Below are 23634 nucleotides of genomic sequence, written 5' to 3'. Positions count from 1 at the left end.
AGTTTGTTTAGGAATAAAGCAGTTCTCAAAGAGTAATCACATTCAGTTCAAAGTCCTTTTCAACCACGTTTCCAGTTGAGTCAGTGCCTCTGTAGGTGTACACACCTGCCTCCGATCTCGATATGTTAGATAGATAAAATCTCTTCATAAAAACATACTCATATCTGTATTCATGAAAAGGAACTTCCATCAATTCTTTTCGTCCATCAGCATGCCTTTTCCATAATGTTATGCCTTCAGGATCGTTACCAACAATGGCTGATAATGTTGCACAAGTTCGTCCTTCTATACAAAAAGTATTCCAAGGAATCTGCTTAACTCTTAAAAAGCCAAGAGAACCTTCAGGATACGGGTTCCGGTGATGTGCCATTCTGAGAGTAATGGTCTGTTCATTGCCGTATGCCTCAAGGGAACCTCTACTGTGCATGTACATACCAACATAGACAGCTCCTTCGTAATCCTCGCCGCCACGGTTGACGACCAACGTGTGTTCATCGTAATCAACGAATTCTTTCGTATTGGTTTTCTCAATAATCCCAGGGAAGTTCGAGCTAGCATCAAACACCGTGTCGGTATTGTTCCTACTGAATGAGTACATACCGAACACTAACCCGTTGTCAAACGGATGCCTGCTTTCATTTCTCTTGGCAGTTTGAACTCTGATTTCCACAGTTTCACCTTTGTTGAAAACAATCTCGTCTTCAACGTTGGTCTTCAGGAGAAGCTGTTTAACTCTGAGCTGTGTCGTGTTTTTCACGTTGACGAACACTTTACTTTGCCATCTTCTGTCAGAACTTTCAAACAACACTTCATACCTCGGCGTTGCCGATGTTGCGCTGACAACACCGTGGCCATCTGCGAAGGTGTTCCTGAAGTCGTTATCTTTCAAAATGCCAACAAACCCACTGAATGTCTTCTCGGCCACCCGGACGAAGACGCCGCTTTGAGCTGTGTATTGCAGCTCAAAGGAATATGTGCCTTGTCTCGCTTCTGTTCTCAGTATTAGGATCTGAAATGATGGCTCAAACTTCGTCACACTATCCGTGGTCTCAGATGTCGTCACAGCATCCGTTGTCGCAGACGTCGTCACACCATCCGTGGTCTCAGATGTCGTCACAGCATCCGTTGTCGCAGACGTCGTCACACCATCCGTTGTCGCAGACGTCGTCACACTATCCGTGGTCTCAGATGTCGTCACAGCAGCCCTTGTCGCAGACGTCGTCACACTATCCGTTGTCTCAGACGTCGTCACACCTTCCGTTGTAGCTGGTTTCCGCGGGCGACTGTGAGTATTTCCTGTTGCTGAGGCAAAATGTGGAACTTCATCATTTTGGTGAACGATGCTCGGATCCTGTTCAGGAACTGTGGCACATTCTGTATCCATGAATACAGAACAAACAAGTAAAGAACAAAGATTCGCTAATAAAAGCAGAAAACCCTTCTCTCGTTGCATCATGACGAAGCCGCAAGTGAACTACTGCCAAATTGGCATTGTGTGATACGGAACAACGAGTTTATAGAATGTCAGAGACTAAAGTTCAGAGTGATTAAAAGTAGGGACGTGATCTGAATCTGTTTGTTCTGACCTTCCATTACTCGGCCATTTTACAATTGTTGATAACTGTTCCCAGACACAGCATGACTGACTCATGCTCAGAAAAAACTCCATCGAGATCAAATAAATCAATGTTTATAGGTAGTTAAAATTACTGTAAGCCAACCCATGTTTCAGATATGGCGAATGTGTCGTGTGTGCGCGTGCTGTTTCACTCCACTTTAGCGATATGTCAGTTGTTTCTTTGTTCTGGCTACAGACAACTGTGTTTCGTTTGGCGCCTATTTGGCGATATCGCCGTTATATCATGGCTCTTTGTCTCTGGGTGAAGTTTGTTCGGGGGTTGCAATCAGAGATAGGTTAGTCTGTCTCACAGTCCCTGAACCACATTATTTTCTCAACTGCCTAGCCCTCCCTGCAATGCTAAAGCTCTAAATGAAGCAAGTCTAGATTTCCCCAGGTTCAGGAATCTCCCAACTCACTGGGGATCATTTCCAATCTAAATGGGTTTATTTGTTACTATCAATATCAGATATACTTATGTCCATAATGGTTGTCACCCCCTTTTTGATAACTAAGTGTTTTGGTTTTTTACGGCTTTTCAGTTTTCACTTGTTAATCCTTCCAGTTTGTTTAATGGCTTTATTGAAACTAAATTATGTTACTAACATTGATGAGGTGAAATTGGGTTTTACGTCGTGCTTGAGAATATTTCACTCATATGACGACGTGCATGTATATGTGTGTGTGCGGCTGCTTGTACTAGCCCAGACTGAAGCTGGCTTTATAGTGCTAGCCCACTGAGATACCATGCCGCAGTGAAGCATGAATACCCCACTCAGACACATTATACCGACTCCGAGCCGACCAGTCCTTATTGTACCCATTAATGCCGAGCGCCAGACAGGGACCAACAAGTACCATATTTTAACGTCTTTTAGTATGACGCGGTCGGGGATCGAACCCGCGACCTTCCACTCTCCGGGCGGACGCTCTAACCACTACACCACGGAGGTGGTCGTTACTAACATTGAATAATTGTCTTAAGAACTTTATACGTCTACGATTTTAGTAAACGACTACACAAAGACATGCTCCCTTAAAAACTACTCACTTTTACACGTGCGACTGACTTATGAATAAGCTAGCTTTATTCAATACAAAATTTGTTGCAGATTAGAATTTTGAGGACAACTGTCTCAGAACATTCATGATCAGTTGTCAGGAAAATGATAGTCAATAGCGAGAAGCTCTGCCACGTGACTAAAAAAGGGAGGTAATCCGTCGCCTCATGCTATCACCAAGGTTGTTGACAATGTCTCGTCCTGTAGAGTTCCAGATTCGAACCAAGGTTGTACCTAAGTCATCCAGATTTCCAGGAGGGACTACCAACTGTCGCACTTGCCTGTCCAGGTGGCCCCACATGTGCTCAATTGGATTAATGTCTGGACTTTTCGCTGGCCAGTGCAAACTGTTAACACCCTTCCTTTCCAGAAAGCGCCAACGGCCCTGGCACGATGTGGAGCAGCCTTGTCATCTTGCAGCAGGAGCTTGTTGCCGTATACTTGACGTGCATGTGGAATCAAATGGTTTTCCAAAATGTCGTTTTCATGAACAACACGAAGTTCTGTTTTTCCATTGTAATGAATCCCACCCCATACCAAAACAGAAACAGAACCACGCCCGCAACCTGACCTTCCACACAATCTTTTATAAACCTTTCTCCAGTCAATCGTCGAACTCGAATTCTTCTATCTACCCTCTGTAGAAGAAATCGGGATTCGTCAGAAAAGATGACATAACGCCACATTCGTCACCACTCGCCCCTTTCCGTAACCTCCAAAAAGACTCGTCCCCCTATCGAAGCTTGTTATACAACAAACCAATCAGAACGCGCGTAAATGAGCGCGGTGCTTTGATAAAAATAATCCCGAGTACTTAAATCGTTTATGGCATTATGTCATTGTTTAAAGAATCATGAAAAATATATCGTCATATTGAAAGTACAAAGAACGTAGCTAACAGGATTTTGCTGGCTATTATGAAGTTTTTAATAAGAATCATGCGATTGACGGTGAGAGATTCAAATACACACACGTGCGTTTGTTGACATAACGGCTCTCATGGGTCCAACGGAGTGTATTTCTAACGATCTTGCAGGCTTGTTATGGAGATTGTACGTGCGCTTCGACCAATTTTAGGAAATGTAATTATAATCGCTACGAGTTTCAAAACAATAATATCATACTTGTATGTAACTGATTAACCTTAATCTTTAACATTGGGCTTATATTTCACATCTCTGGGGATATTTTAGTCTGACTGTTTTTTGGTCATTCATATATTTTTTCAGCGAATTCATTTAAAATTCCACCTGGGGTGTGACAGCAAGGTTACACGAACGTTCAGTTTGAGAAACATTTTAAAGTCATTTCTTTGAGTATCTGCTTTGGGATTTAATGTAGCCGAAAACATATTATTTTATTTGTATATTCAATAAAACAATTCCTATTTTTGATTATTAAACCCTATTAAAATAATTAACATAATTGGAAATATAAAGTGAACAGCTGGTAATAACTACATTGGAATATGATGTCTTTAACAAATATGTTTTTCTCCTTTTAGTTGTATCAAAGAGGATTAATTCTTTAAGATAAATAAGTAAACAAAAACAAAAACAACAACCTAGCAATACAATGTACATGTGCTTCGGTGATATTAAGAAACATTGGAATCAAACAGGGATAGAGTTATCGTTCTCGTTTAAAGTAGTTCTGATGTTCATGCGCCAATATGAAATCCTTCCAGAGGGGCACGAGTCGCTATTCGGCTTGTCCCGGAATAACACGAGTTGGTTACGAATGATGACGCCAATGTTGTAACGTTATGTTACGATGACGTTGAGCCCAGTCAAGTCGACGTTGCTTATGCAGAGCTAACAGAAGTTGTCGACGGACAGGTCTTCTTGCCTTGCACCACCTCTCGAGCGTTTGTTTCAATTGACTGTGATACATACAACTGTGATTAACGTACAATTTCCAAACCGGAAGTCATGCAATCGTCAAGTGGCAACGCTTGCATTGCGTATTGTTCAAGTTATTACATATCAAAAGTAAAAAGAAACAAACAAAACAAAACAAATATAGGTGTTTTCGTTATCTTCACACTATTGCTCTACATGTGTCTATTCGAAATAAAACGGTTACGGTAGTATTCCTCAAAATAATAACCAAACCAAAGCATACTCACTGAAAAGAGTTCAAGGTGAAAATCTATCTGGCACAGATCGCATAAAGTAACCCGCGAAAGAACGCCAATCGTACTAAAACGCTTGCATTGTGTACTTGTTCAAATTGCGACATATCAAAAGTTTTTTAAGAAACACACATACGGGTATTTCGTTATATTCACATTATCAGACATGGATGAGTGCCATGATATTCGAAATAAAACGGTGGTATTACTCAAAATGATAACCAAACCAAAACATACTCACTGAACGGAGTTCAAAGTGAATATCTATCTGGCACAGATCGCATAGAGTAACCCGCGAAAGAACACCAGTCTTAGTACAACGATTGCATTGCGTACTGTTCAAGTTACGACATTTCAAAAGTTTCAAGAAAAACACATATGGGTGTTTCGTTATATTCACATAATTTCATACATAGATGAGTGCTGTACATGTTGTATAAAATTATAACAATTCCAAAACACACTCATTGAGTAGAGTCCAAGTGTTTGAAAAGAAAATCCACAGAGCACGGATGACAAAATAGTTCGGTAGAAAAACACCAATCATAATACAACGATTGCATTGCGAACTGTTCAAGTTACAACATATCAAAAGTTTAAGATAAACACATATGGGTGTTTCGTTATATTCACATTTTTTCAGACATAGACGAGTGCTCTACATGTTGTTTCTATTCGAAATAGAACGGTAGTAATTCAAAAGTAGCAATTCCAAAGCATACTCACTGAGTATAGTCCAAGTAGTCCAAGTGAAAATCAACGTAGTACAGATCACAAAATAATCGAGAGAAAGAACACTAATCATAATACAACTTGTATTGCGTACTGTTCGAGATACGGCCACGTGCACGTGATTTTCGTGATATCCTAGGCCTACTTGTGTTACGACTGCAGGTGATTTTTAACGTCGTTCAGAATGGTCATATGACGACGTATGCGTGGTATGAGTGCACTACTTGTGTCCTTGGTTTTATAGTGCACCAACTGGGATTTCTAATACCCCACTCAGAACATTATGCGATACTCCAAGCCGAGTCCTTGATTAAAGCCGAGCAGAGGGACAATATGCTCTAGAAGTGCAAGATTCTGTAGAAACTAAAAGACAATATTTGTTATTATGCATTTCAAGTGTGAAAAAAAAGAAATGGTGGTATTAACAGTCACTCATAGGGAACAAAACAATGTTCAGTCAGACTCAGTGTCTGTTGTAAAGTGTTATTCATATCTTTTCCATTGAGAAGATTAAGTGTGCGGCTCCTTCGTCTCCAGTACGACCTCCACCCCCACGACTCTCACCCTTGTCCACACGTTCTGTTTCTCGCGTATTTCGGTCGCCTGTCTGCTCAGGATCGCGCGTCGCTTCTTTAAAATTTGGGGGTAGGTCTGTCTGGATGCTGTACCGTTCGGTCTGTTCTCGTGGTATTTTCCGTGCCCTCAGTAGATCGTCCCGGTCTGTCATTTTCACGAAAGTAGCGATGATACTGGGCGGGACCGTTGGCTTGTGCTGCCTCTGGTATTCGCTTTTTGGGAGTCTATGCGCGGTTTTGATCAACATGGTATCAACTCTGTCCTGGCTGAACTTGAGTTTGTCAATAAAGACTGACTGACTGACTGAGTTTGGTTTTACGCCGCTTTTAGCAATATTCCAGCAACATCACGGCGGGGGACACCAGAAATGGGCTGCACACATTGTGCCCATGTGGGGATTCGAACCCGGGTATTCGGCGTGACGAGACAACGCTTTAACCATTAGGCTACCCCACCACCCCTGTCAATAAAGAACACTTTAAGTGTGTTTTCTGTGTTTTCATGTGGACGTTCTGGCAGACCATAGTAAAGGAGATTAGTCTTCCTGTCGTGTATGTCTTTAAGAATACTCTGACGTTCAAGATTGACGTGAGCTTGTTTAATGGCGGCCATTCCGCGCGAAGTTTGGTCAGTTCACCATCGTGCACCGACACATCATGTTCAACACTGTCAACTTTGGTTTTCAAATCGTTTATATCCTGCTTAATCCCATCAATAGAATCTTTCAGTTCGGTTTTCACATCTGGGATGAGTTCACGTAATCTTTTCTCTGATGACTTTACAATCTCTTCCATGTTAGCCGAGCTTGCTCGTGTTGCCATTTTTGGAGATATTAAACTGCTCACAGTCGATGCGTATTTGTTAAATAATCGTTTAAAGTTGTCTTTAATAACTATTCGCAAATGTTGTTTTCACAGAGCAGTGTTTCACTGAGTCATTTGGCAAGATTACTTACGATAGCCTGTGGGGCGGCGGAGCGCGTCTTCAACGTGGCCTATCTCTTCCCATGCGCAACCGGAAGTGCTTGGTCACGCTGAACATGAAAATGGTAACAATACGGTAACGATGAACATGATGATGGTAACAATACGGTAACGATGAACATGATGATTGTAACAATACGGTAACGATGAACATGATAATGGTAAGAATACGGTCGATGAACTTGATGATGGTAAGAATACGGTAACGATGAACATGATGATGGTAACAATACGGTAACGATGAACATGATGATGGTAACAATACGGTAACGATGAACATGATAATGGTAACAATACGGTAACGATGAACATGATGATGGCAACAATACGGTAACGATGAACATGATGATTGTAACAATACGGTAACGCTGAACATGATAATGGTAACAATACGGTAACGATGAACATGATGATGGTAACAATACGGTAACGATGAACATGATGAAGGTAACAATACGGTAACGATGAACTTGATAATGGTAACAATACGGTAACGATGAACTTGATGATGGTAACAATACGGTAACGATGAACATGATGATTGTAACAATACGGTAACGCTGAACATGATAATGGTAACAATACGGTAACGATGAACTTGATGATGGTAACAATACGGTAACGATGAACATGATGATTGTAACAATACGGTAACGATGAACATGATGATTGTAACAATACGGTAACGCTGAACTTGATAATGGTAACAATACGGTAACGATGAACATGATAATGGTAACAATACGGTAACGATGAACTTGATAATGGTAACAATACGGTCGATGAACTTGATGATGGTAACAATACGGTAACGATGAACTTGATAATGGTAACAATACGGTAACGCTGAACATGATGATGGTAACAATACGGTCGATGAACTTGATGATGGTAACAATACGGTAACGATGAACTTGATAATGGTAACAATACGGTCGATGAACTTGATGATGGTAACAATACGGTAACGATGAACTTGATAATGGTAACAATACGGTAACGCTGAACATGATGATGGTAACAATACCGTAACGCTGAACATGATGACGGTAACAATACGGTCACGATGAACTTGATGATGGTAACAATACGGTAACGATGAACTTGATAATGGTAACAATACCGTAACGATGAACTTGACGATGAAGATGATCATATGTTGACAAAACGGATAATGTGGTCGACAGATGCCTTGGACTTTTCTGGCCTCTGTAAGGATTCTTGCTTTGCTTATCATTCGTTACTTTAAGGTTCCTTTTTTCACAATGACTGTTGCTGGTATGACTAGTTTGGTGCCTGGGTATGTTGGGGCCGGGATTCTTTACGAGATGTTCTCTAACGGTAAATGTAATGTGGGATTTTACCAAAGGAATCTTGTGCTCTTTATTCCGGTGGCTATGGGGCGTGACTGACTGACTGAGTTTGGTTTTACGCCGCTTTTAGCAATATTCCAGCAGCATCACGGCGGGGGACACCAGAAATGGGCTTCACACATTGTACCCATGTGGGGATTCGAACCCGGGTCTTCGGCGTGACGAGCCAACGCTTTAACCATTAGGCTACCCCACCGCCCCCTATGGGGCGTGAAGTGTCCCCAGTATATTGTCTCTATATACTTGTCTCGATAGTCGGTTGGCGTAAGGGAAAATAATGTTGTTCAGAGTCTGTGAGACAGATATATCACTGGATATATCAGTACATTAATTAATCCGTATATCCTTTATTTCCTTTACTTACGCTTCTTAGTCTTTTGGTTATATATGGTGAGGTGATCCGAAGAGCTCTGGAAAGTCTGCTGTCATAGGTTCGTTTACTCTGATACCACTTTTAGTTGTCCGAGGTTACCTTCATTTGTTAATGCAGGGCTGAGTCGAGCTGAGCCGAGCCGAGTTGGGCCGATTGGCGAAATGCATGCGTTTACAGGGCGATTTTCACATCCAGTGCATAATCCAGTCAAGATACTGTGATTGAAGAGCTCGTAATATTCTCACATTCTTGCTTCAAACTGACTTTAAACCAACCAAACGCGTTGCATACAAAACTTTATTTCTTTAGAAAACCAAAAAAGGATTCAACAGGGTAAACTGTCCTACAACATGAGATGGTGTGTGGTTTTCTCAAAACATCCGTTCAGTTCAATAACACGGAAAAGGATGCATGTGTGGTTGTTGCAGTGTTGTCTCGGCAACAGGAATTAGTGAAAATATTCCAGTGACAGTATTCAAATGGTGCATAATGGTTTCAAAGACGAGGCAGTAAAGCAAACGTGGGCAGAACAGTCACTCAATATAACTGCCAATTCCAAATTCATTTTATCACTCATACCACTTTTTGCATCCGTGGATCGCGTAGCACCATTGCCAGAATGGTCTCTCGTCTTTCTTGATTTGTGTCGGACATGTAATTGTAGAATTACGGGTAAGTTAAAATCGGAATTTATGTCGTTAATGAACGAGGGTGTATTTGGTAACTGACCTATTAGGAATCAGGGTTTTCGGGCGGTGGTTCGGGATAAGGCAATTTCTCAACAGGTGTAATCACTGTCAGGGACTGGCTAACGGCTTAATGAGTCAGTTTGGGTTTTGTCATTGTTGAAAATAATATTTACTTAATCTTTGAATGGTAACGTCTTAACGACTTAATTGCTGTAATCACTATAAAAAATCAGGTTATTTCTTAATTGGTTTTATCACTGTTAGGAATCAAGCATATTTTGAAAAGCCTCTGCAGATCTAGATACAGTCACGAAGTGTTATTTGGGGCTGCGAGTGTTTCGAAGCATAAGGATTTCGAGTTAAACAGTAGACGTCAAATGTAGACTCATGCCAATAATGGTTGTCACCCCCTCCCCATCCCAACCCCACACCCCCACTCCAATAAAAAAAATTGAAGGGGGTGACAACCATTATTGGCATGAGTATATATGTGTTGATCAGAACTCTATCCTACCGTCGGCTACCTATTCGAGACAACCGAGAACAACGACGAATATTTAAATTCGCTCATAAAACTGGTGCACATGTTGTCCTCGGGAATATAAAACATCTACAAATCTAGGACCAGTTAAATGGCAACAAGGCTTGGTGATGGGACACGAACTTACATATTTACATTGTTTCTCATACATACAATCCTTTCTTGTCAACTCACGCGTGAAGAAAAACAAATGTTAACTTTCAGTTACCAATGGTTCGAGACAAAGAGAATCATGATGAAACCCCTTAACTCGAAGTCTCGGTTCAATGGAAAGTAAATCATAGTTTCCATCAAGGAAGGCTGCTGTCGTTCTCAGAAGACATACCTTTTGCATTTCCAGAGGAGTTCGAGTTAAGTGGTTTCACAATATCATGAAGAGTTCGTGAATAGGAGACCTACACATAATGATTAACCATTCCACACAGCTTCCATACATCAAGAACAGACTGCATAATTCTAGACAATACATAATGCAAACGTGCAACCATTTAGACCTGCCCTGTTTTCTTGAAGTTCAAAACAAGATGCCATACAAATCAACTAGAAACTGCATATGTGTACAGTCCTATACAAATATAAGTGCACTTTAAACATATGTACATATTTGTGAAAATTGGGATATACTATAATCAAGTCGTTTTACATCCAAATATATAAAATAGTCAGAAAACTTTATCAAGCCTTGATATACAAATCTAAAGGACATTCTCCGCAAGTTCACACATTCGAACTTTCTCTGTTCATATCAGCAATGACGTCCGTATCACAATCAAATAGTGAAAACATCAACAAAATGAAATGGTGATTATTTGATAAAAGTTATCATTATTATGTTTTGGACTTTCAGATAGCAATGCGATTGTGTTCAGTCTACTAACATATTGGGGTCAATCTTTGGGTTAAATTCATTTTCAAGTGTATACTTTCTTTTCCCCGTTAGTATACCTGCTTCCACGTGTCTGTCCATGTTTCAAGGGTCAATGTACACTCATCACTTTAACGACATATACAAGGATAATCACCATTATTCTCTGCAGCACAGGTTATAATCTACAGTTATAAATAAATTGTTAACATATTTACAATACATAGCTCTCACCTATCTACGCCCATTATCATGTACACGGCATCATGCCGCCGCTGTCAAAAACAACCATTGTAAAACATAATGTATTTGCAGATATAAATGATATGATATTCACAGGCTTTATAGGCTTTACAGGTCTCAAATAGATACAGGTTTCAAATAGATACAGGTCTCAAATAAATACAGGTTTCAAATAAATACAGGTTTCAAATCATCACTGTACAGATTTCGTTCGTTGGGTTGTCGGGGAACATTCCACACCAAAATCAAAACAACGAACTTTTAAAATGGTACTTTCGACATCGAACGTGTCATTGTACACTATATCATTGTATTTTTAAGCAATGTATTTCACATCATCATCACAGCATGCTCATTATCATTTATAAAAAGCATGATATTGAATATTAATAGGATTATTGTTAACAAATCGATAAGAAAGGCACAGCTCATATTGTCCTTCTTTTCCAATTGCTGCACATGCTTGAAGAGGAAATGAAGTACCTACAAATAACACTAAATATGTGTGAAACAAACATAAATATTACCAAGTAGGTTTTGAATTGGATTAATTGTTAAAAGTCAATACAGTAACAACGTTTAACATTCGGTAAAATCGACTTTTTTATATCTCGAGAAAACAGTTATATGGTATGTCTAATTTGTCTTCTTTTCAAGTTGATATATGCGTCTTGCTTCTCAAGCTCGATGAATGACTTTTAACAAACTGAATGTGTTTTATCAATGGACCTCCGGAATCAGTAAGGCAATCTGTGTAGACACGTGCAAACATCTATCGAAGATTGTTTGCTCTGTAAATAATATGAGCTCAACTGTCGTAATGTGACTTTAACGAGCTCCACAACGTATGTCTAGCTTGCTTGTAGTCAGACCTCCTATAGGATCAGTCTTCTCGATGAGTGAGTTTAGTTTCACGCCGCTTTTAGCAATATTCAAGCAATATCACGACGGGGGACACCAGAAAAGGCTTCACACATTGTACCCATTTTGGCAATCGAACCCGGGTCTTCGGCGTGACGGGCTAACTCTTTAACCACTAGCCTACACCCCCGCCCGTCTTCTCGATGAAACACGACCTCGTTAAACCGGATCACCTTTCGAATCCGTCCACATTATTAAGGTGAATATTTAAGGTACTGAAAACATAATCTTTGATTGTTAAAATTCAACCGTGATGTCACGTCATACGATCAGCATCGTATGTTTCTAATTAAAGCTTATAAGATCCTTGTCAAGTTGGAGTGAGTGAGTGAGTTTATGATTACATAATGCCATTTTAGAAAGTGCTCAAATGAAACATATGTTACTCTCTTAGTAAAGTACAAATTCTGGTACTCTTTGGGTTGAGTCCCATCCGGGATGAGTTTAGTTTTACGCCGCTTTTAGCAACATTCCAGCAACATCACGGCGGGGGACACCATGTACCCATGTGGGGAATCGAACCCGGGTCTTCGGCGTGACCAACAAACTTTTTAACCACTAGGCTACCCCACGGCCCCGTCAAGCAGGAATTGTATACCAAACTACACATGTGTCATTTACTATATATACATGTATATATATGTATCCTAATTCAAGAGATCCTGTTATTACTCAATGTTAGAACATAGAATACCAATAAGAACAGCAATAATAATACCATGAATCTAGACTTAGATGTGTTCGGCCACGTTACTTGGTAAAGCTGACCTTCAGCACACATGTTCATGAGTTCGGTTTAACACATCTTTGAGATATATCACGGTATGCTAGATTTATGTCGTAAAAGTCAACGTGACGCTCGCCTTGACCACTTTGATGACCCCGCCAAAATTAAGGCAAATTTTGGACTCGAACCTACCATCACCAGAACCTGGCATTATAAAGGGACGCAACTCTGTACAGCGAAATTGAGCGGTTTGGCCGACACATGCCTGTAATTTACACATGTAAATCTGAACATCATACGCATAAATTAAGTAAACCATACACGTCATTCGGCTGCACTCATCAAGAGTTGGTAAGTCTTGTAGTGGATATCGACATTACAGTTTGGCATTCTTGAAGGAACAAGGTTACATAACCAGCGGATGGTACAAGAAGCGTCTGACGTCATAAGACCTTATAAGGCATTATATTCTAGACAAAATGATGAATGATCTCAGAAACCTCCGAAGCAGGAATCGATTCCTGACCTAAAATGCACATTTCCCGATGAACGCCGATGGTCCTTAATGCAGATCATGATGCTCAATGCCGCGGGGGATGGAGTGATTCGATACAGTTTGCATAGAGTTGGACGATTCACGTTGAATGACGACCAGGTTAAGCTTCAGCAGCAGGGTTGAGCATCATCGTCTCCTCGATGTCCTTCCACCTCATCACCTTCTTGTCGTGGCCGTAATTGGACCCCAGTGTGTGTAAACTAGAACCCCCTCCACCCAGCTGGACCAGTTTCCTCCTCCATAATAAACATCCGACCACAGGCATTAGGATGAAGTACCCTAGCACTAGCAGAAGCACCACTATGCTATCCACTCGCATATTCGCAATGGTGCTTAGTTTGGTGCACTGGACGTGAGATATCGTATTCCCATTCAAGAGTTCTAGTATCTCAACGCACACTAGATATGTTGTGTCTGATTGAAGGTGGGTAAATTCGAACTCTTCTTCGAGGTGAAGTTTATTGGAAACAAAACGTCCGTAGTTGAGATCCCAGCCAACAAAGATGGCCTCAATTGTACCGTTTGGTGTGTAGCCCTGGAAATTCCATTTAATTCCCATTGTCGATGTTGTGCTGTACAGATGGGTGATGGCAACGTTGCCTGCCGTCACCGTGGTTGCTGCCCGTCCTGGGAAGTGTGCAAGAAGCGGTTGTGATTGGTTCAGGAGGTCACGGGCCGGTTCTTCTGACGTCACTTCCGTCAGAAGGAGGAACAACGTCAGTGACGTCACGACACGTTTATCCATGGTTTTCAGTGACGGAATCTCTGAAAAATAACAGAAAATTACTGAATATTGTGAATAGACAAAACTTACATACAATTCCATATTTCTATAGGAGCATACATGGAGTTTTTTGGCCGTATGGTTATATTACAATATACATATGTATATATACACAATCTATAATTAGATGTAAATCTATAGATTTATTCATAAATATTTTTGATCATGTCCATATATTTATGGTTGTGCTAACTCATAGGAAATTCCCGCGTACTTTTCGTGGACGTGGAAAGGGTTTTGTTACTTTTATTTATGACAGGCATAGAAAGTGTTGTCTCTTTTTTTATGTCACTGGGATGAGGATACTGATCTGTTTATACTTCAGCGACCTCGAAACGCAATTATTCTAAAATCTATTTAAAACAAGGTTCCGTGGCTCACCTGAATATTTCTGAACCATTTGCATCAGTTATTAAGGTTACAATAAAAGCTGAAACTAACATTCAGATTAAACTTACGAAGTACTTCGGTACATAAAGTTAGGCCATTCGAGACGGATAATCCATTTACTATTGTTCGTATACCAATGCTGTAAAACAGGTCACTTGATCCCTCACTGACTGACAGATATCGACACGTCACGTGACAAATAACATACACGCCCACACCTGACAGTTGATCTCTTATGTCACTCCGAGGTGCCCTTAGCTTCGGAATCAGGTGTCCGCCTATCGAGTAAGGGCTAATAAATAATGGCTTCGAGACGCACCATCTGGTTGGATTTCTCCCTCGATGAGTGACATTTAAAAACCGGAATTCCTTTGCTGACCGTACATTAACTGCCAGGCAATATGATGGATTACTTACGCCAATCTCAGAAGCTATATGTAACCATGTATGCGTGTAATCGATTACATTGAAATGTGTTTCTTTCATGTTGAGATTCCGGTGAGCGTTTACTGTAATGATTCATGTGGTATGGGATTTAACGCCGAGTTTAAGATTATTGCACACAGATATATATAGCGTTGAATTATTGTACTTGTGCGCGCGAGTTAGTTAGTTAGTTAGTTAGTTAGTTAGTTAGTTAGTTAGTTAGTTAGTTAGTTAGTTAGTTAGTTAGTTAGTTAGTTAGTTAAGGTTTTCGCTCTAGTCAAGCCGAAGACCCGGGTTCGATTCCCCACATGGGTACAATGTGTGAAGCCCATTTTTGGTGTCCGCGCCGTGATATTGCATAATGCTAAAAGCGGCGTAAAACCATACTCACTCACTCACTCTGGTCAGGTATTGCGACCCTATACATCGTTTACACATTATGAGGTTATTTTAACATTTTAACTGTAAACCGGCGAAGACGGGTTCAATTATGTCAACCAATTTCTAATCTTTTCACATCATTTCTAGGTATGTTTTTTGTTTCGGTACTCACGTGACCCCAAATAAAGCGTTTTTAAAATATTTAATTTAGGTTTCTCAGCTTGGAATTGAGAATACACCATCTCCCTGGACGGAATGAGTGAGTTATTCCAGCTATATGGCGGTCTCCCTGGGACGGAATGAGTGAGTTATTCCAACTATCCAGCCCTGGGACGGAATGAGTGAGTTATTCCAGCTATATGGCCCCTGGACGGAATGAGTGAGTTATTCCAGCTATATGGCGGTCTCCCTGGACGGAATGAGTGAGTTATTCCAGCTATATGGCGGTCTCCCTGGACGGAATGAGTGAGTTATTCCAGCTATATGGCGGTCTCCCTGGACGGAATGAGTGAGTTATTCCAGCTATATGGCGGTCTCCCTGGACGGAATGAGTGAGTTATTCCAGCTATATGGCGGTCTCCTGGACGGAATGAGTGAGTTATTCCAGCTATATGGCGGTCTCCCTGGACGGAATGAGTGAGTTATTCCAGCTATATGGCGGTCTCCCTCCCCTGGACGGAATGAGTGAGTTATTCCAGCTATATGGCGGTCTCCCTGGACGGAATGAGTGAGTTATTCCAGCTATATGGCGGTCTCCCTGGACGGAATGAGTGAGTTATTCCAGCTATATGGCGGTCTCCCTGGACGGAATGAGTGAGTTATTCCAGCTATATGGCGGTCTCCCGGGACGGAATGAGTGAGTTATTCCAGCTATATGGCGGTCTCCCTGGACGGAATGAGTGAGTTATTCCAGCTATATGGCGGTCTCCCTGGACGGAATGAGTGAGTTATTCCAGCTATATGGCGGTCTCCCTGGACGGAATGAGTGAGTTATTCCAGCTATATGGCGGTCTCCCTGGACGGAATGAGTGAGTTATTCCAACTATATGGCGGTCTCCCTGGACGGAATGAGTGAGTTATTCCAGCTATATGGCGGTCTCCTGGACGGAATGAGTGAGTTATTCCAGCTATATGGCGGTCTCCCTGGACGGAATGAGTGAGTTATTCCAGCTATATGGCGGTCTCCTGGACGGAATGAGTGAGTTATTCCAGCTATATGGCGGTCTCCCTGGACGGAATGAGTGAGTTATTCCAGCTATATGGCGGTCTCCCTGGACGGAATGAGTGAGTTATTCCAGCTATATGGCGGTCTCCCTGGACGGAATGAGTGAGTTATTCCAGCTATATGGCGGTCTCCCTGGACGGAATGAGTGAGTTATTCCAGCTATATGGCGGTCTCCCTGGACGGAATGAGTGAGTTATTCCAGCTATATGGCGGTCTCCCTGGACGGAATGAGTGAGTTATTCCAGCTATATGGCGGCGTCTCCTGGACGGAATGAGTGAGTTATTCCAGCTATATGGCGGTCTCCCTGGACGGAATGAGTGAGTGAGTTATTCCAGCTATATGGCGGTCTCCTGGACGGAATGAGTGAGTTATTCCATGCTATAATGGCGGTCTCCTCCTGGACGAATGAGTGAGTTATTCCAGCTATATGGCGGTCTCCCTGGACGGAATGAGTGAGTTATTCCAGCTATATGGCGGTCTCCCTGGACGGAATGAGTGAGTTATTCCAGCTATGGCGGTCTCCCTCCCTGGACGGAATGAGTGAGTTATTCCAGCTATATGGCGGTCTCCCTGGACGGAATGAGTGAGTTATTCCAGCTATATGGCGGTCTCCCTGGACGGAAATGAGTGAGTTATTCCAGCTATATGGCTATGAGTGAGTTATTCCATATATGGCGGTCTCCCTGGACGGAATGAGTGAGTTATTCCAGCTATATGGCGGTCTCCCTGGACGGAATGAGTGAGTTATTCCAGCTATATGGCGGTCTCCCTGGACGGAATGAGTGAGTTATTCCAGCTATATGGCGGTCTCCCTGGACGGAATGAGTGAGTTATTCCAGCTATGGCGGTCTCCTGGACGGAATGTCTCCAGCTGGACGGAATGAGTGAGTTATTCCAGCTATATGGCGGTCTCCCTGGACGGAATGAGTGAGTTATTCCAGCTATATGGCGGGTCTCCCTGGACGGAATGAGTGAGTTATTCCAGCTATATGGCGGTCTCCCTGGACGGAATGAGTGAGTTATTCCAGCTATATGGCGGTCTCCCTGGACCTGAGTGAGTTATTCCAGCTATATGGCGGTCTCCCTGGAGGAATGAGTGAGTTATTCCAGCTATATGGCGGTCTCCCTGGACGGAATGAGTGAGTTATTCCAGCTATATGGCGGTCTCCTGGACGGAATGAGTGAGTTATTCCAGCTATATGGCGGTCTCCCTGGACGGAATGAGTGAGTTATTCCAGCTATATGGCGGTCTCCCCTGGACGGAATGAGTGAGTTATTCCAGCTATATGGCGGTCTCCCTGGACGGAATGAGTGAGTTATTCCAGCTATATGGCGGTCTCCCTGGACGGAATGAGTGAGTTATTCCAGCTATATGGCGGTCTCCCTGGACGGAATGAGTGAGTTATTCCAGCTATATGGCGGTCTCCCTGGACGGAATGAGTGAGTTATTCCAGCTATATGGCGGTCTCCCTGGACGGAATGAGTGAGTTATTCCAGCTATATGGCGGTCTCCCTGGACGGAATGAGTGAGTTATTCCAGCTATATGGCGGTCTCCCTGGACGGAATGAGTGAGTTATTCCAGCTATATGGCGGTCTCCTGGACGGAATGAGTGAGTTATTCCAGCTATATGGCGGTCTCCCTGGACGGAATGAGTGAGTTATTCCAGCTATATGGCGGTCTCCCTGGACGGAATGAGTGAGTTATTCCAGCTATATGGCGGTCTCCTGGACGGAATGAGTGAGTTATTCCAGCTATATGGCGGTCTCCCTGGACGGAATGAGTGAGTTATTCCAGCTATATGGCGGTCTCCCTGGACGGAATGAGTGAGTTATTCCAGCTATATGGCGGTCTCCCTGGACGGAATGAGTGAGTTATTCCAGCTATATGGCGGTCTCCCTGGACGGAATGAGTGAGTTATTCCAGCTATATGGCGGTCTCCCTGGACGGAATGAGTGAGTTATTCCAGCTATATGGCGGTCTCCCTGGACGGAATGAGTGAGTTATTCCAGCTATATGGCGGTCTCCCTGGACGGAATGAGTGAGTTATTCCAGCTATATGGCGGTCTCCCTGGACGGAATGAGTGAGTTATTCCAGCTATATGGCGGTCTCCCTGGACGGAATGAGTGAGTTATTCCAGCTATATGGCGGTCTCCCTGGACGGAATGAGTGAGTTATTCCAGCTATATGGCGGTCTCCTGGACGGAATGAGTGAGTTATTCCAGCTATATGGCGGTCTCCCTGGACGGAATGAGTGAGTTATTCCAGCTATATGGCGGTCTCCCTGGACGGAATGAGTGAGTTATTCCAGCTATATGGCTCTCCCTGGACGGAATGAGTCTCCAGCTATATGGCGGTCTCCTGGACGGAATGAGTGAGTTATTCCAGCTATATGGCGGTCTCCCTGGACGGAATGAGTGAGTTATTCCAGCTATATGGCGGTCTCCCTGGACGGAATGAGTGAGTTATTCCAGCTATATGGCGGTCTCCCTGGACGGAATGAGTGAGTTATTCCAGCTATATGGCGGTCTCCTGGACGGAATGAGTGAGTTATTCCAGCTATATGGCGGTCTCCCTGGACGGAATGAGTGAGTTATTCCAGCTATATGGCGGTCTCCCTGGACGGAATGAGTGAGTTATTCCAGCTATATGGCGGTCTCCCTGGACGGAATGAGTGAGTTATTCCAGCTATATGGCGGTCTCCCTGGACGGAATGAGTGAGTTATTCCAGCTATATGGCGGTCTCCCTGGACGGAATGAGTGAGTTATTCCAGCTATATGGCTATATGGCGGTCTCCCTGGACGGAATGAGTGAGTTATTCCAGCTATATGGCGGTCTCCCTGGACGGAATGAGTGAGTTATTCCAGCTATATGGCGGTCTCCCTGGACGGAATGAGTGAGTTATTCCAGCTATATGGCGGTCTCCCTGGACGGAATGAGTGAGTTATTCCAGCTATATGGCGGTCTCCTGGACGGAATGAGTGAGTTATTCCAGCTATATGGCGGTCTCCTGGACGGAATGAGTGAGTTATTCCAGCTATATGGCGGTCTCCCTGGACGGAATGAGTGAGTTATTCCAGCTATATGGCGGTCTCCCTGGACGGAATGAGTGAGTTATTCCAGCTATATGGCGGTCTCCCTGGACGGAATGAGTGAGTTATTCCAGCTATATGGCGGTCTCCCTGGACGGAATGAGTGAGTTATTCCAGCTATATGGCGGTCTCCCTGGACGGAATGAGTGAGTTATTCCAGCTATATGGCGGTCTCCTGGACGGAATGAGTGAGTTATTCCAGCTATATGGCGGTCTCCCTGGACGGAATGAGTGAGTTATTCCAGCTATATGGCGGTCTCCCTGGACGGAATGAGTGAGTTATTCCAGCTATATGGCGGTCTCCTGGACGGAATGAGAGTGAGTTATTCCAGCTATATGGCGGTCTCCCTGGACGGAATGAGTGAGTTATTCCAGCTATATGGCGGTCTCCCCTGGACGGAATGAGTGAGTTATTCCAGCTATATGGCGGTCTCCCTGGACGGAATGAGTGAGTTATTCCAGCTATATGGCGGTCTCCCTGGACGGAATGAGTGAGTTATTCCAGCTATATGGCGGTCTCCTGGACGGAATGAGTGAGTTATTCCAGCTATATGGCGGTCTCCCTGGACGGAATGAGTGAGTTATTCCAGCTATATGGCGGTCTCCCTGGACGGAATGAGTGAGTTATTCCAGCTATATGGCGGTCTCCCTGGACGGAATGAGTGAGTTATTCCAGCTATATGGCGGTCTCCTGGACGGAATGAGTGAGTTATTCCAGCTATATGGCGGTCTCCCTGGACGGAATGAGTGAGTTATTCCAGCTATATGGCGGTCTCCCTGGACGGAATGAGTGAGTTATTCCAGCTATATGGCGGTCTCCCTGGACGGAATGAGTGAGTTATTCCAGCTATATGGCGGTCTCCCTGGACGGAATGAGTGAGTTATTCCAGCTATATGGCGCTGGCGGTCTCCCAGCTGGACGGAATGAGTGAGTTATTCCAGCTATATGGCGGTCTCCCTGGACGGAATGAGTGAGTTATTCCAGCTATATGGCGGTCTCCCTGGACGGAATGAGTGAGTTATTCCAGCTATATGGCGGTCTCCTGGACGGAATGAGTGAGTTATTCCAGCTATATGGCGGTCTCCCTGGACGGAATGAGTGAGTTATTCCAGCTATATGGCGGTCTCCCTGGACGGAATGAGTGAGTTATTCCAGCTATATGGCGGTCTCCCTGGACGGAATGAGTGAGTTATTCCAGCTATATGGCGGTCTCCCTGGACGGAATGAGTGAGTTATTCCAGCTATATGGCGGTCTCCTGGACGGAATGAGTGAGTTATTCCAGCTATATGGCGGTCTCCTGGACGGAATGAGTGAGTTATTCCAGCTATATGGCGGTCTCCTGGACGGAATGAGTGAGTTATTCCAGCTATATGGCGGTCTCCCTGGACGGAATGAGTGAGTTATTCCAGCTATATGGCGGTCTCCCCTGGACGGAATGAGTGAGTTATTCCAGCTATATGGCGGTCTCCCTGGACGGAATGAGTGAGTTATTCCAGCTATATGGCGGTCTCCCTGGACGGAATGAGTGAGTTATTCCAGCTATGAGTGAGTTATTCCAGCTATATGGCGGTCTCCCTGGACGGAATGAGTGAGTTATTCCAGCTATATGGCGGTCTCCCTGGACGGAATGAGTGAGTTATTCCAGCTATATGGCGGTCTCCCTGGACGGAATGAGTGAGTTATTCCAGCTATATGGCGGTCTCCCTGGACGGAATGAGTGAGTTATTCCAGCTATATGGCGGTCTCCCTGGACGGAATGAGTGAGTTATTCCAGCTATATGGCGGTCTCCTGGACGGAATGAGAGTTATTCCAGCTATATGTTATTCCAGCTATATGGCGGTCTCCCTGGACGGAATGAGTGAGTTATTCCAGCTATATGGCGGTCTCCCTGGGCGGAATGAGTGAGTTATTCCAGCTATATGGCGGTCTCCCTGGACGGAATGAGTGAGTTATTCCAGCTATATGGCGGTCTCCCTGGACGGAATGAGTGAGTTATTCCAGCTATATGGCGGTCTCCCTGGACGGAATGAGTGAGTTATTCCAGCTATATGGCGGTCTCCCTGGACGGAATGAGTGAGTTATTCCAGCTATATGGCGGTCTCCCTGGACGGAATGAGTGAGTTATTCCAGCTATATGGCGGTCTCCCTGGACGGAATGAGTGAGTTATTCCAGCTATATGGCGGTCTCCCTGGACGGAATGAGTGAGTTATTCCAGCTATATGGCGGTCTCCCTGGACGGAATGAGTGAGTTATTCCAGCTATATGGCGGTCTCCTGGACGGAATGAGTGAGTTATTCCAGCTATATGGCGGTCTCCCCTGGACGGAATGAGTGAGTTATTCCAGCTATATGGCGGTCTCCCTGGACGGAATGAGTGAGTTATTCCAGCTATATGGCGGTCTCCCTGGACGGAATGAGTGAGTTATTCCAGCTATATGGCGGTCTCCCTGGACGGAATGAGTGAGTTATTCCAGCTATATGGCGGTCTCCTGGACGGAATGAGTGAGTTATTCCAGCTATATGGCGGTCTCCCTGGACGGAATGAGTGAGTTATTCCAGCTATATGGCGGTCTCCCTGGACGGAATGAGTGAGTTATTCCAGCTATATGGCGGTCTCCCTGGACGGAATGAGGAATGAGTGAGTGAGTTATTCCAGCTATATGGCGGTCTCCCTGGACGGAATGAGTGAGTTATTCCAGCTATATGGCGGTCTCCCTGGACGGAATGAGTGAGTTATTCCAGCTATATGGCGGTCTCCTGGACGGAATGAGTGAGTTATTCCAACTATATGGCGGTCTCCCTGGGACGGAATGAGTGAGTTATTCCAGCTATATGGCGGTCTCCTGGACGGAATGAGTGAGTTATTCCAGCTATATGGCGGTCTCCCTGGACGGAATGAGTGAGTTATTCCAGCTATATGGCGGTCTCCCTGGACGGAATGAGTGAGTTATTCCAGCTATATGGCGGTCTCCCTGGACGGAATGAGTGAGTTATTCCAGCTATATGGCGGTCTCCCTGGACGGAATGAGTGAGTTATTCCAGCTATATGGCGGTCTCCCTGGACGGAATGAGTGAGTTATTCCAGCTATATGGCGGTCTCCCTGGACGGAATGAGTGAGTTATTCCAGCTATATGGCGGTCTCCCTGGACGGAATGAGTGAGTTATTCCAGCTATATGGCGGTCTCCCTGGACGGAATGAGTGAGTTATTCCAGCTATATGGCGGTCTCCCTGGACGGAATGAGTGAGTTATTCCAGCTATATGGCGGTCTCCCTGGACGGAATGAGTGAGTTATTCCAGCTATATGGCGGTCTCCCTGGACCGGACGGAATGAGTGAGTTATTCCAGCTATATGGCGGTCTCCCTGGACGGAATGAGTGAGTTATTCCAGCTATATGGCGGTCTCCCTGGACGGAATGAGTGAGTTATTCCAGCTATATGGCGGTCTCCCTGGACGGAATGAGTGAGTTATTCCAGCTATATGGCGGTCTCCCTGGACGGAATGAGTGAGTTATTCCAGCTATATGGCGGTCTCCCTGGACGGAATGAGTGAGTTATTCCAGCTATATGGCGGTCTCCCTGGACGGAATGAGTGAGTTATTCCAACTATATGGCGGTCTCCCTGGACGGAATGAGTGAGTTATTCCAGCTATATGGCGGTCTCCCTGGACGGAATGAGTGAGTTATTCCAGCTATATGGCGGTCTCCCTGGACGGAATGAGTGAGTTATTCCAGCTATATGGCGGTCTCCCTGGACGGAATGAGTGAGTTATTCCAGCTATATGGCGGTCTCCCTGGACGGAATGAGTGAGTTATTCCAGCTATATGGCGGTCTCCCTGGACGGAATGAGTGAGTTATTCCAGCTATATGGCGGTCTCCCTGGACGGAATGAGTGAGTTATTCCAGCTATGGCGGTCTCCCTCCAATGAGTGAGTTAT

At 44.0% G+C, this 23634-nt stretch overlaps 1 protein-coding gene across 2 annotated transcripts in view; it reads right to left on the bottom strand.

Annotated features, from left to right (window-relative positions):
- Positions 1–12756: 12756 nt before the first annotated feature.
- Positions 12757–23634, bottom strand: part of LOC124280672 — a 67433-nt gene continuing 56555 nt past the window's right edge. For both annotated transcript variants that reach the window (XM_046716664.1, XM_046716663.1), the window contains one exon: positions 12757–14157. In XM_046716664.1, the coding sequence (XP_046572620.1) occupies positions 13493–14137 (645 nt within the window). In that variant the 5' untranslated portion in view covers positions 14138–14157 and the 3' untranslated portion in view covers positions 12757–13492. The remainder of the gene's footprint in view (positions 14158–23634) is intronic.

Source organism: Haliotis rubra, unplaced genomic scaffold, assembly GCF_003918875.1.
Source record: "Haliotis rubra isolate DU_JTF1 unplaced genomic scaffold, ASM391887v1 Scf271, whole genome shotgun sequence".
Classification (NCBI taxonomy): Eukaryota; Metazoa; Mollusca; class Gastropoda; order Lepetellida; family Haliotidae; genus Haliotis; species Haliotis rubra.
Note: the sequence above shows the minus strand (reverse complement) of the source record. Positions and strands in the feature narration are given on the sequence as shown.